Source organism: Atractosteus spatula, chromosome 19, assembly GCF_055471065.1.
Source record: "Atractosteus spatula isolate fAtrSpa1 chromosome 19, fAtrSpa1.hap1, whole genome shotgun sequence".
Lineage (NCBI taxonomy): Eukaryota > Metazoa > Chordata > Actinopteri > Semionotiformes > Lepisosteidae > Atractosteus > Atractosteus spatula.
Genome location: NC_142724.1, coordinates 626,977 through 640,937, shown reverse-complemented (window position 1 = coordinate 640,937; position 13,961 = coordinate 626,977). Strand labels below are relative to the sequence as shown.

General features: G+C 42.7%; 1 protein-coding gene across 2 annotated transcripts; it reads right to left on the bottom strand.

Annotated features, from left to right (window-relative positions):
* Positions 1-12,908, bottom strand: psmf1 (proteasome inhibitor subunit 1). Of its 2 annotated transcripts, XM_088937076.1 has the most exons (7): positions 12,005-12,899; positions 11,483-11,635; positions 10,927-11,009; positions 10,072-10,266; positions 5,683-5,736; positions 1,184-1,342; positions 1-742 (listed from the first exon to the last, which is right to left on the bottom strand). In XM_088937076.1, the coding sequence occupies exons 1-7, from the start codon at positions 12,131-12,133 to the stop codon at positions 691-693; spliced, it is 825 nt and encodes a 274-aa protein (XP_088793202.1). In that variant the 5' UTR covers positions 12,134-12,899; the 3' UTR covers positions 1-690. The 2 variants fall into 2 exon arrangements, with proteins under 2 accessions (XP_088793202.1, XP_088793203.1); XM_088937077.1 differs by lacking the exon at positions 11,483-11,635 and having other exon boundaries at positions 12,005-12,908.
* Between the last annotated feature and the right edge of the window lie 1,053 nt (positions 12,909-13,961).

Here is a 13,961-nt window from a genome sequence, read left to right as displayed (position 1 = left end):
TTTAGACCAAATAAGATTTATTGAATCATTTCAATGAAGCTATACAATCAAAACTAGCAAAATCTTTAGCTGAAAACAGGAAAACGCTTTATTTGTGTGCTGGAACTGTAACACTTCTGCTTAAACAATCAACAATGAGAAAAATAATAAATCATCTTGTTAACTAAATAAGTCTTTATATGCACGTGAATTGCTCTAGTGTTCGGAAATTGTTCAATTGGAATCTGAACTCCATGACATAAGTTACAATGTCACTGTAAAATATTTTTGAATGAAGTAAAAAAAATACTGTTATAAGAACAAACACCAATCTTGCAGATTATAGTGCATTCCTCTAGTCTGTTTTTCACAGAGGCAAGGTTACATTTTGGCTGAAGAATTCCACGACAAACATCTACAAACAAGTTACGACAGGGATTAAAAAACAGTTACAATGCAGATGTTAACAGCTCTAATCCGAATGCTTTGATGTTAAAGCCATGACAAAAAAAGTAAGGTGCACAGTGTTAGTTATAGTAACGTCAGCATCTTAAAACTTTCTTGCTTCTACCACAACTAAAAATATCATGACTCTTTTGTAACACCCTTTATAAACTGTTTATAGATGCATTACGACACACCTATAAGACGTCCTGTGGGTGGAGAGCGAGGCACATCTCTAAGCAAGGTGAGCGGGGGGCAGGGCCAGCGCTACATGAACATGTCATCGTACCCCGGCGGCGGCATGTGGTCAGGATCCGGACTGGAGATGCGCAGAAAAAACAGAGAAGAGCAAGGAAGCGACAAAAAAACCAACAAATTAACTAGAATCTAAAGTTCCTTAAATGTGGAACTTTGCCTTCTAGACCTTATGTACCAATAAACACTCTACATGTGCATAGAGATTGATTTACAACTCATCAAGATGCTAAGATCTTAAAACTAAGATTTAAGATAAAAAAAAATGATGAAATAATGTTGACTTTAAAAATAATACTTCCTGTGTTTTAGACTGCCAAAGCACCCGGCATGTCTTGTTCTTGCATGCGGATCAGGAAATACAACTGTCCACTCTGAAGTGTGTGTTGAAAGTGCACAGCTGCCATGCGAGTACTGCCTAGGGATTATCTGCACAGGAGACTCTGACTCCTGGGGAGCAGGACCCCGCTCTCCCTGCTTGGTGACGGGGTGAGCTGGTACCTACCCTGGCCGGTTCGCTCCTACTGGTCCGAAGGGGTCGAAGCGGGCGCCTGGCGGGACGGCTCCTGGGGGCAGCCGGCCCGGAATCCCAGCGGAGGGGTCAAACCCGGATCTTGGAAATCCGGAACGCAGAGGATCGACGATCATCCCGCCAGGCTGGCCACTGCAGAAGTGAGACAGAGTCAAGGCCACGCCAGCGCCGTGGATCAGCACCTGAGCCCACGGCTACACAGCTCGCACTGGCAGGACTGATATTTGTGCCAGGGTGTTCCTGTTTTGCAGAGCTCTGCCCCTTGGAGTTTATTTCAACATTAAAGACACACTGCTGGTAATTTGTTTCTGAACTATGCTTTTGGATTTTATTTTAAAAGCAAATTGTGTTACTGTATTTTAAAACAATACGTTATGTGGTTTAGAACTCCAAATGTCTTTAAGAAACCATATTACTAACAGATAAAATTCTTCTGGTAAGACGTGCTTATAGTTTGTCTTTCATCGTGTTTTGATAGGAGACAACGCAAAGAGCTCTTAAGCTCTGAAGGGGATGAAATTGTCTCCACTGTGCTTTAAAATCAGCTGCTCGTGTGTTCGAAAGTACAGCAAAGCTGAATCACAGAGACTAACTGTGTAGCTGCAAAGCCATGAGCATGCTTGGAATTACGTGTTCAGGAAGATTATTGTAATAATCTTTCTCTTGACTTGAACTAAAAATAAGATCCTGGCACAGCTTAACTGCGGAGATGTGACTTTGATAAGCAGGATGTAGGCTTTGCAAAGCCCCAAAACAGGCCAACACAATTTAGGTCCATCCTGACACCTGCACTAAATGCCAACAGTGATGCCTCTTCATCTGCAGCACCAAGAGGAAGGCACATCTGGACCTGGACCCCAGCTAGAGGTCACCTGTCATAAATCCCCTGCCAGGGCCAGAGGATCCATGAGGATCCTGATGGAGATGCCACTGTACCTGATGACATCACAACCAACCAATGACCTGTAATGATGGTTTTTAACAGCCTCTGCACAGAAGTAATTTTGTTATTCTTTAAATCTGCGTGTGTGATGCTGTTTGTTGTGAATGATGCCTAGCATCCATAAAGTCTTCTCTGATTTAATAGTCCAGTTTCTCAGTTTTGTAATACATTCAAATCCTCAAATCTCTACAATTGGCAACAAGAGCCAGTTTGGATTAAAGAAGACTTCAGAAAAAACAATCACATTAAAAAAAGACTCATTAGATAGCTCAAACATGACACTTCACAAACACAACTCTACCTTATTAATGAGGTTTCAGATCTTGGCAAGACCAGTTCTTCCTTTTTTAAATTTTCTCTACATATGCATTACTAAACTGCACAATGAAAGTTATACAGCTCCAGGGCTCCAGGTGTGGGCTGTGATGCCTGAGACAATGTAGGCTGAATGGCAGAGTCAGATACTGATGGTGGTAATGGGCTGTGTGAAACTGCTCCTCTCCAGGTGTAATGTGCTGCAAGGACAATCAGAGCAATCTGGATCACTGCATACCTAATGCTCACATAATTGTGTCTGTTGTGCCGTAAAGGCAGGTGCTGGGAGGAGACCAAAGACAGTCTGGAAATGCAAACATATCTGAGCTTTTCTATTTGTTACTTCTTATTTTTTCTAACCTAAATGAAGTGCAAGAGATACCCTCAGCAGATAAGGGCAATAGCCTGTTTAAACAGCCATATGACATGTCTGCATTAATGACACAGCCAGAGCCTGCGCTGGTATTTCAGAGGACTGCCTCAGTGTGATTATCAGCAGAGGGGTGGCTCTAGGAGCTGTTCCTACAGTGCTCTCGCTCACTCCAGCCCTGGCTGACAACTGGAAGAGGAGATCTGTGCTTTCTGTGCCACAGAGAGACAGCAGTTTCGCACAACACCACAGAGTGAGATTCATACCATCTGCAGCTCCACTTTTAAAACTTTCAGAACTATTAAACTTGGTCTGCAGTAAAGCATATCCCAAAGACAGACTATGTCCTCTGTATTTTCAAGTTTGTAAGGGGAACTCAATCACACCTACAACTAATCAGTCAATTTTCATGGATCAGCTGTTCTCATCAGCAATCAGTGATCTGAGTTGAGGCTTCACAGCAATGCAGTATATAGCAACTACAATCTGTTATAAAGTTGAACAATAGAAAAAGGTACAAAACAATGCTAAACATTCACTAAGAATAATTATAACTTATTCATATTAGAAAGTGTAACATAAAAAACATAAAAGAACAGATATTGAAGGCCATTATTACTGTAAAAATGAAGTGGTCAACACACTACACCGCTGCAAAATGCACCCAGTTCAATGGGGCCAGGATCAGCAAAAAGCCTCCTATAACCCTGCAGAGCCAGAGAAATCAGGAATCAGGAATCAGAAACCAGGAATCAGAGTAATCCCTTGGCAAAGTGATCTCCAGATACTATATCTGAAATCTGCCGGTTTACACGGCTCTAATCATGGTAACTATTTTTAAAAGAACTTCAGACTGTTCTCCATTCTGTCCCTGTCCAGTTGCTAATCAATATTTGATGCTTTCAGATTTTACTTGAATAATTTAATGTCACACATGTGCTGGTCATGTCACGGTGAAAACAGGCAGTTGTTCCTTCCAATTGGAGGACAAGTAGCTGGGGCTCAGATTACTAACTGCTCCATCAACGACAGCAGCAAATGCATTTTTGTAAAGCATAAACGGTAAATCAGGGCTGTCCAGTCCTGGTCATGAAAGGCTGCTGTGTCTGCAGTCCTTCCTGCCAAGTCAATTCCTAATGACTTAAACCAGCTCATTACTGGCTTAACTGGACCAAATTAACAGTTTCTTCCAACCCTGCAGGTGCTGTTGCTTTAAAGTGATCTTGAGCACCTGCAGCACACCGGCCCCAAGGTCCAGGAACGGATAGCTATAAATACTCCCTCTGAACACTTATCAGGATGTGGCACCAGGAACAGCTGCCCAGCAAAGTTCTAGAGACCTATACCTGGCTCCTCGCAGAAACAGCTGGATGGGCTCCTTGAATTCATTATCTTCTGAAACAAGAACAAACCACCTAAATGGGCTCCCTGCAAAGGTCTCATCTTTTGTGTTTTCAAAAGTTCGAAGTACCACAAAATTCCAACTCCAGATGAAAAACGAAATGTACATGTGCCTGAATGTAAGCTGTGGGGACAGGCCACCTGCATGCTGAGCTTCCCTGCCGTGCGTCACCTGCAGGGTCTACAGTCTCCTGGGCCCACAAACACACAGGAGTGTTGTTTACTATCGTCGTCTCTTGCTCCACAGGGATTTTACACTGAATGCAATGCTCCTGCTAGATTGAATCAGCGCAGATTAATGAGATTTAAAGATCAATAAATTAACTGGAAACATTAGTATTGCATTTTTTGTTTGGGTGATTGTCAGGCAATAGAGTTTTCATCAAAGCCTGCTCAAACTTTTTATCTTCTAATGTACATTAGGGATGCAGGGTTGCAGCTGCATATATAATCCCTCTTTATTTTAGTGTGTGAGGACCAGCTGTACAGCTTATGCAATATGCCAGGAGAAGAGGAAAAAAGAAGGGCACAGCCTGCAGATTTCAGTGCAGGACTGAGAAATAAATCTGCATTGTCAGATCAACTGCAGGGATTTGTGCTTGCATCTCTCTGTCCTTCAGAACAGCCCGGTGTATCTTCTGGTAATGAATGATTATCTTGTATCACACTCTGTCCCAGAGCAATTTTTTTAGTTTTTGGAAGAAATTCTCTGCTCCTTGGGAGAGTGCAGGACCACATCAAAATTCCCATATACAGTACATTGACATATAATAGACCCTATTCTGAAGTCAATATTTTAATATTAAAGAACTAAAGAGCATCATGCAAATGAGTTAAGCACTTATTTTTACACAAAGACTGGTATTACCCCACCAGGACAAGGCATCCGTCTTCAATGTCTCCCTCCGGTGAAACTGCTCATTTGAGGGAGCAGATCTGGCCTCACAGTCAACACATTTATAAGCACAGCTGTCTGTCTGCCACAGCTCGTGTGTCACTCTCTACAGTGATGACAGCAGTGGCATCTTATCCTGGTTAACAGCAATTAGTAAATGGGGGTCAGGTTTATTTTTTCTTCTTGACACTTAAATTAACTTTGTTCCTGTGCAACAACACAAAAGGGGGGATATTTCTGAATCCCTGCTGGCATTTTAACTAATCCAATGGGTCAGCAGGTGCTGTCATTGAGGGTGATCTACCAGTATTAATGGAGCTCTTTAAATCATTTCCTTCCCTCCACCTCAGTGAATGGCTCAAAGGGCTCAGTTAAGTGAAAGAACCCAGCTTCAAATACAGAGGGCAGCAATCCTTTGGGATTGGAGGTGAGGACCCTGTAATAGACCTACTGAGGTCTAATGCTGTTTTAACTGGGGTCTCTGCACATGCAGAACCGACTGTCTCGTCCCTCAGCCGCCTCTCCCAGACCCGGACTGCAGTACTTACCCCAGGGGGTCCAGGTCGGCTCTTCCTGTGGAGAACGGGGCCAGGGGGTCCGGCCTGGAGAGACAGGCAGGCAGGAAGCCAGAGTGAGAATGGTGATTTAACCCAGCATAGCAGGAACAGGCACGTGCATTAACCTCCACACTGAGACCCCTGTTCAGTCACAAGCTGCCTGCAGGAAGTCACAGCCACACTGCGGGATGGGCAGTCTCCCAGTCCCTCTGTCCAGGGGACAGCAGCCACGCAGACCAGGGTGGACACTGCCTCAGGCGCTGCGTTTGAAGGCTCCTTTCAATCTGGGCTAACGTTTACACTTCATTATTCCAAAGCAATGGAGCACGAAAGTGTCACCACAATCTTCCGGTATACTACCTTTCGGAGTCTGCAAAACACTTCATAAACTTGGTAACCTTCAAGACAGCTTGCAGCTCTTGTAACATGGAATGGATCAAACTGCTTCACAACCAAACCATTTCTGTTCCTGGTCTTGAAGAAACAGACCACGCCCTGCTTACATTACAAATTCAATCGAAGCACAGATGCATGGGTTACACATGCAGATTTTAAGATTAAAATACTGGTTATAAGATGCACCAGGGTTTTAATGGGGTTACCTCCAGGCTCTATTCTTTCTCTGAAAATCACACCAATTAAAATCTAACACCTCTGGGCTAAATCTACCTAGCAAGAGGAGAGCTCCATGCAAGTCAGCAGTCTAAATTGCCAAGAAATGCTACCCACCACAGCTGCCACTGTGCTGTGCAAGTTCTGTTGCGTGTTTAAAGGTACTATAGAACATTCTTCCACAAAGCAGGATTATAAAATGTATCAAATTCACACCCTAATCCAATTATAGACTTGCACATATCAGATTTGACACCAGCTTCATGAACCTTCATCACCAAAGTGCCACAACTGCTTAATCTTCCTATTTATTCATTTACACTTTTTCCTGAGAAGACAAATCCTACTTATGTTTCAATTTTAGGTAGTTCCTCCTGTTGACGGTATAACAAAGCATGCAAACAGAAAAACTGAAAGCTTGAAAGCTAGTTTAAGATGCACACTTTGTAAGTACAAAGGTCACAAAGTTATCTTGGTATGAGCTTAAACTGAAAAAAGCTCATTATTCTTCAGGGTGAAGTATCCTGGGATCACTGATGCCTTCTGTGGAATAGTGCAACCCAAATGATTGGCTGATCTCACAGTAAAGCTCAGATGTGCAGCAATATCTACAGACAACATCTGCAATTACACTGTACACAGCGGCCCCTTTAAATAACATGGAGCAGCCTCTAGTGTGATCCAGGGCTGGTCTGAATCTTGAAGAGTCTTGAGATTTTGGAGTGGCTGTCTTTGCCCTGAATTCACAGCTTCAGTCCTGAGCTCCTGCCTTAAAAATAGATGCCAGGGTCTCCCCACAGCTCGTACTCGCTGCAGTACATATTGAATACGATGTCGGCCCAGCCCAGCGACTGCAGACAAAACACATCGACATCAGCACACAGCAGACTCACAGAATCCTCAAGTACAAACGGTAAATTAATCTTTTAAAATTTTTAAAATACTAAAAAATCTGCTTGCCAAGGGACAGCCCTGTGTACCCAAGAATCACTAAAGCATAACATCTTCAGATTTTACTACACATACGGTTTAAACAAAGACTTAGCTGAGGCAAAAACAGCTTTCCTTGAATAAAGCTTCTCTATAGGATTTAATTATCATGTCTAAATTCTTAGAAGCAAAAAAAAAATGAGGGTTATACAAAGTAGAATGTAATGTCTGACATTAAAGATGAAACCAAATGAAAGGCTAAAAAAAATAAGAACAAAACTTCAAAAAGGAGAATTAACACAAGCCAGCTCTCACCATTCTTACGGTGCTGTAAGTGAGCCAATCAAACCACTATCAAGCCTTTGTGCTGCACTTACAGCTTTATTATAAATTCTTTATAAGTTCCTCTGCACACTAGTTGTCCAACAGGTAATTAATGAGGCTTTCTTCTTAAAGCCAAGCAATTAGAAGACCTACATTGATCAAAAGCTAATGTATTTATTATAAATGATGCTGCTCCTTTCAGGATAGAGTCTTTTTTAATTAATGCTTCCTTTCCGCCCTGTTTCCAGGAAAAGAGTCAGTAAATAAATAAATCAGCCCCCTGTATTCCTGCACTCTCTGTGTGACGCAACAAAACAGAGCAGATTCCAGACCAGACAAAGCTTTGCAAGGAAACGCTCAGACACAGTCCTCCAAAGAATTCAGCTTCTTCCTCCTTGCAGAAACTCAATGAATCGCAAGCAGATTAGCTACATTTTATGAAAAAAAAACCCAAATTGAAATCCTTGTCTCAATCCCATCACTCAGCAAGGCAAATACATCAGGACATTGGAGCAGAGATGCACTGTATGTGTGCAGAGGGGGAAAAACATTCTCTGTTTTTACACTGAAGGATTCATTTCCTGCAGAGCACACGAATCTGAATGTCACACTTGTACCCTCTGTGCACAGGGGTAATAGATCCTTTGGGCTATATTGCACTGGACCAGATAATACCTGACATCAGGCCAACCAAGATGGCTACTTCAGGGCAAACAGCGAAAGAAAGAGCTGAGGAAACAAGTAAAAGGGCAGCAGATGTCCACAGAAATGTTCACCCCTCCGTGCTGTTGAAGCAGATTTCCTAGTAACACTCAGGCAGAGGCTGGATAATATCCGCAGGGCAATAATCTATGAGCACCAAAATGATCTCAAATTATGTGAGAAATTCATAACCTTTTGACGATGCTGTGTGAAAGTCTGGGTATGCCCAACCTCTTGTAGTCTTGAGACATTAAGAATCAAGATGGACCTATTGCGATTTTTGGATCATAAGGAGAAAAAAGGAGCAAGAAGTATCAATGTAGCAGACATCGCCGGGAAAGAGCACACATCACATGAACCTCTGCCCACTCTTTAGAAGAACTCTTGAACCGCAAAAGCTCATAAACCTTTACTGATAATACCATTAATTATATGTCTGTGGAAAATATATTTAACAACCCATGTTCTTTGGTAATGAACTGAAAAGCTTGGTCCGTTGTGTGCTGTGTACCATTAAAACCTCAACCACCAAACAAGATTGCCTGCTTTTCATTAAGATTACATCATTTCCAATGCACATGCTGTTTTTGCTACCAGTCGCTGATAACAGGAAAACTGTTTATAATTAGTTCAACCATGGGGTTTTCAGCACATTACATATACTATGTAATTTACAAATTATTTGCATGAGAATACTGATTTTTAGTTCTTCCAATCAGCAATCATAGAGTGATTTGCTCTGTGCAATTATATTAAGATTCATGCAGAAACAGTGTAAGGCTCACAAGTGTTCTTAACCGTAAAACAAATCAGGATTAAAGAAACACTTATGTTAAGTTCTTATTAAATAGAAAATAATTTAAATCTCCTAACCTGAATTGTTAAAATCATTTTAACTCAATCAACTTTAAGCTACATCCATCCATCTCATAATGGCTTAATCCAATTGAGGGTCACGGGGGAGCCGGAGCCTATCCCAGCAGGCAACGAGTGCAAGGCAGGGTACACCCCAGACATGACACCAGTCCATTACAGGGCACACACACAGACACACTCACCCCTATGGCCAATTTTCCCAGAAGGCAATTACCCTACCAGCATGTTTGTGGACTGTAGGAGTAAACTGGAGCATCCAAAGGAAATGCATGCAAACACGACAACTGAATCCAGAGCCCTAGTACTGAGGCAGCAATGCTAAACACTGCACCAGTTGAAAATGTACTGAAAATGACTACTAGCCAGGAATTGCCCCAACACACTCAGCTCACACTCGCTACATCATCATTTTTTTGGACTTCCATGTGCCATACAGGAAGATTACAAACAGTGGAATTTCAGGCTCCAAAAGAGCCTTAACAGAGATGAGGGTATGTCTCAGCCAAATAGCCTCTTCACTCCAGGAAAAAGTGTCTAAGAGCCGCTATCAGTAAAGACCTCATCAATCAAACCATAGTCAGAGAAGGCCATTTTGCTTGTCTCAGCTCTGGCCAGAGAAGCTTGTAAACCACAGAGTGATTACAGGCTCCTAGTCGCTCTGCCTCACTGCAGTATGCGTCAGCTCAACAGGCCTGCAGCCCTGCACAGGCAGTATTACACAGAGCTCGACGAGCCCAGGAAGACTGTCACTCCCATGTGTAAAAGCACGAGTGCTAACAGGCCTGTGACTAAGGCAGAGAAATTTTATACTGTACTGCACTATGGAATGGAGATCTAACCTTCATTTACAGTGCATGTTTTTTTGCAGTTTTGTACAGTTTAATAGCTCAGCCTTTCGGAGCAACGATTGTTGTAGCTCCCATCCTGTGGCCTTACCAGCTGGGCTGCCGGTCAGCGCGAGGAATTCTCGGGGGGATTCGGAGGGGGTCTCTGTCAGGCCACAAGCATGGAGGACTCTCCCTCAGGCCCTTCTTCTCTGCCTTCTCACTGGGCTTAGTCTTCTGTGTGGAGGCTGAAGGAAACAGCCCTGATTGCACCTTCTTCCTCAGCTCTTCAGTGTTCTTGAACACGCTGTCGAGACAGGCAGCACACATCACAACCAACACCACATCAGCTCGTCACCTGCTGACACAGCTCCTACGCTCCTTGCTGAAGAAGACTAAACATTTCTACAAATGTACTACAAAGGGATTAGAAACACTCACACCATCTTAAAAATGAACATTTTCCTGGATTGGCAACTTGTTTCATACTCACCACACTTTGCTGCTGAAAGCAGATTTATCAGGACACTTTGTGCAATTGTCCAAAATAGATAAATGCACCAAAGACCAGCTGCATGTTAATATCAACATTCTTGCAACAGGCAATTCACAATCATAGAAAAACATATTTCTATTTGAAGCGCAAATTAATAAAACAATGAAAAATATCATGCTGGAAAATTACCAAAAGGTTCATGTTTAAAGTCCTGAATAAAATTGTTATTGATTTTGTCATTTAATGTGTCTTGACTGCAGGGATAAAAACAACTTCTGCTTGATTTTTGCTGCGAAATGAAGGGATTTTGATTACTTAAAACGAGTTGCCAATCCTTTCAAAGCCCAACTCTGAGTCATTAGATTAGAGTGTCTGACAGGCAATATAGAATCTCACTTAACACACACAGTTCAGTCCTGAATGACTCTGCCCTTTTAGCACAACACGACAGCTTAGAGACGTCTGACCCACCTCTCGAATACCTGGAGACTGTCTGCATGCACATAATCACCAAGGTTCACTGTCAGATCAGACACACGTCCTGAAGCTGACTCCTGACACAACAAAGACAGAACAGAAAAAAACCCATAATACTCTCGAACCAAAGCTTCTCAATCCATTTCCTGTGACCCTTTCACTTGAATTTTATTTCATTTGTCTCCACAATATAATTGAACCCAGGGTTTAACTATTTTATTAATTAGACCTTCCCAAATTAAATAAGCTAGAAAACTGTTGTCCAGTGGTCTACAGATAAGAACCCATTTAAGGAAAAACAACTAGAGCACTCATTTCTGTCAGCTTGAGATTCGTTATGGAATCAAGTCTCAGGTCAGCTCATACCTGCTTGCGTGAAATCCTGTAGCTGCACACATTACTCAGTGCAAGAGTAAGGTAACGAGTTACAGACAAAAGCCTTCACTACTCCTCAAGAAGAAAAACACACAGAAGGATCAGCAAAGTTGAAGTAGCTCTGGTCAGTCAGCGAGTGAAGATGCGCCGCAGTAAGGCAGCGAGCCGCACGTACCAGGACGTTGAAGATGAGCGTGGTGTCCACGGTCACGGCCTTGAGCAGCAGCTGCTTACCGCTGTCGCCCGATTGGTACCTCAGTGTGTACAGCTCGCTGCTGCTGTTCCACCCCGCCGGCAGGAGCTCCGACTGCCGGTCGCTGCTACTCGGCTGCAACGGTCACACGCATCAGTCACACACCCATCACTACTCCACAAGTACGACAGGTGTCAGACGGGCATGACGCACTTCGGAAGAGTGCCAGTCCTGTCTGCCAGACAACACCGCGCTATTACCATTATTATATTTTCCACTCTGGCGTTTTTTCTTGAATGGCGTCTACCGCAGAAAATGTGATCTGGAGAGCACATCAAATACTACCGTTTTTAAACATTTTCTAACCACATTTTGATACCCTCCCCACGATAGCAGCTGACAACAGTTACACCACTAGACGCGTACAGCCTGCACTGTGCTCCATCCCCGAATGCGCATTGCTAATTCAGCCAGGTAGAGGTGAACGGGTGACTCCATACATACCTGGTCTCCGACGCCCAGGCATTTGTACCCGTTTCTCACTATCTCCCAGTGCACAAAACAAACCAGGGCATCCTGGGGACAGGCGATGCTGCTGACGACAGAATTATACAAGAGCTCCAAACCTGCCATCTTCAACGAACGTATGCGCCGACACAACGCTGAACCGAAACACAAAAGCGAAACTGCCAGGCATCTGTTTTGCGGTCCATCGCGACCGTGTCCCACTGCGTTGAAACTCCGATATGGAAACACTTCCTGTGTTCGTTTTAGTTCCGCCCGGCAAATTTGGTATATTCAGTTTCTTTCAAAAACGCTTCCCGTGTGACTCGCAATATTTTTCCGAGGAAATAAAATCAAAATTACCCGTAATAAATGAAATATAGCTAAAACAGACGTTATCCCGTACGTTATCCTGCTTTTACGTGCTATTTAAAATTTAATTGTCAATAAGTTCATTCTACCTGTGAACGCGCTATATATTTTTTCTCTTGTTCCTTGTCCAAAGCATTTATTCTCTTTTTAAGTGATTTCAGATTAAACTAAAATTATAAAAAAAAACAATTTTCTCTCTTAATGACTCGTCATTTTTGCATGCAATACAGAGCAGAAACCACAGAGGGCAGTGTTCACACATGCAACGTTGACCTGCAGCGTTGAGCGCCGTGGTTCTGGAAAATGAGACCATATGTAATGCACGCTAAAGTGATTTTATGTATATTTAAATATTAAGAAACACTGAATTTGTATAATTATAACATATTGAACTTGGATATAATGAGGTCTCTATCTGTTTTGAAATTGTATGATTTTTAATATGAATACTTTTAAACCAATATTCATGACAACCATTAAAGCCGATGTCCTGACTGAATTCCACCCTGGATCAGTACGAACCAGCCCCACTATTCACCCTTAAATCACCCGGAGAAACAGCTCCTCCCCCATCCCCTGACCTGCGGAGTGTCGCCCGGGTGAGAACCGCACTTCCCCGGGTCCCGCCCCACCCGTGAATCGCTGTGGGGTCCTCTGGGATGAAGAGTGAAACACGAACCAGAGGACGCAAGTGGGAATTATTTGAAAGCGCATGTAAACCCGAGAACCGGAGTCTCTTCTTTACACGAACGGTTGTGGTTGTCTGGAACGAGCTATCTAGCCATGCTGTTGTTGTAGCTGATATTCCTTCATGAAAAAAATGTAATAGGATACCTACACCAGTTAGCTGCTGAAAAATAACAAATTAGATAAACAGGCTGAATGGTCTTCTTGCATTAGAAACGGTTCTAATGTTCTTCTCCTGCTATAGGATTTGTGGCGGCGCATGACTCATTGTCTCCCTCTGGTGGGTGGTTTTAGAAACGGTCATCAATGGAGTCTCTGCATGTCCGCGTGTGTCTCCTACCACCGTCTACGGGCATGCAGGCTGGGCTGATTGAGGTCTATACATGTTTCAAAAATAATATTCTTTTCCCAATTTTCAAATAACCTGGAGTATTTAAAATCCCTCATTTTTAATATCATGTAACATGGACTCTATAAATAATAAGGATGCTTTTTAGTGACTGGATGTAAATGATAGCTCAAGTAGGCAGCTGCATCAGCATGTGTAGGCTGCAAAGGAACAAATAAAGATTTATTATTAGGTCTTCTTTGGGACACACCCAAAGAAGGCTCTACAGCCGAAAGGTTGTGTTTCTTTTCTTCTCTTTACAGTATGGAATAAACCTTCACTTGTTCATAAGTGATATGTGTATTCTTTGAAATAAATGAACATTGACCCTTGGTTCAAGGCCCTTTATTACACAGGCATGCTGTGATGGGGATTTAGTAAGACCAGAGTCTTGTATTACCAGTGGATACTCTGAGGAGCTTGTAAGACACACAGGTTTTTGTATTTCTAACCACATACCAATAAAGAAGACCCTGGACATTCAGCATCATTAATGAAGCATTGAAGGTG

Coding starts and splice junctions, on each gene's coding strand:
- psmf1 (XM_088937076.1), bottom strand. CDS start 12,133: ATGGCAGGTTTGGAGCTCTTGTATAATTCTGTCGTCAGCAGCATCGCC. Junction 11,010..11,482: donor CGCTCATCTTCAACGTCCTG/GTACGTGCGGCT, acceptor TTGTTGTGTCAG/GAGTCAGCTTCAGGACGTGT. Junction 10,267..10,926: donor AGTCTCCAGGTATTCGAGAG/GTGGGTCAGACG, acceptor CTGTCTCGACAG/CGTGTTCAAGAACACTGAAG.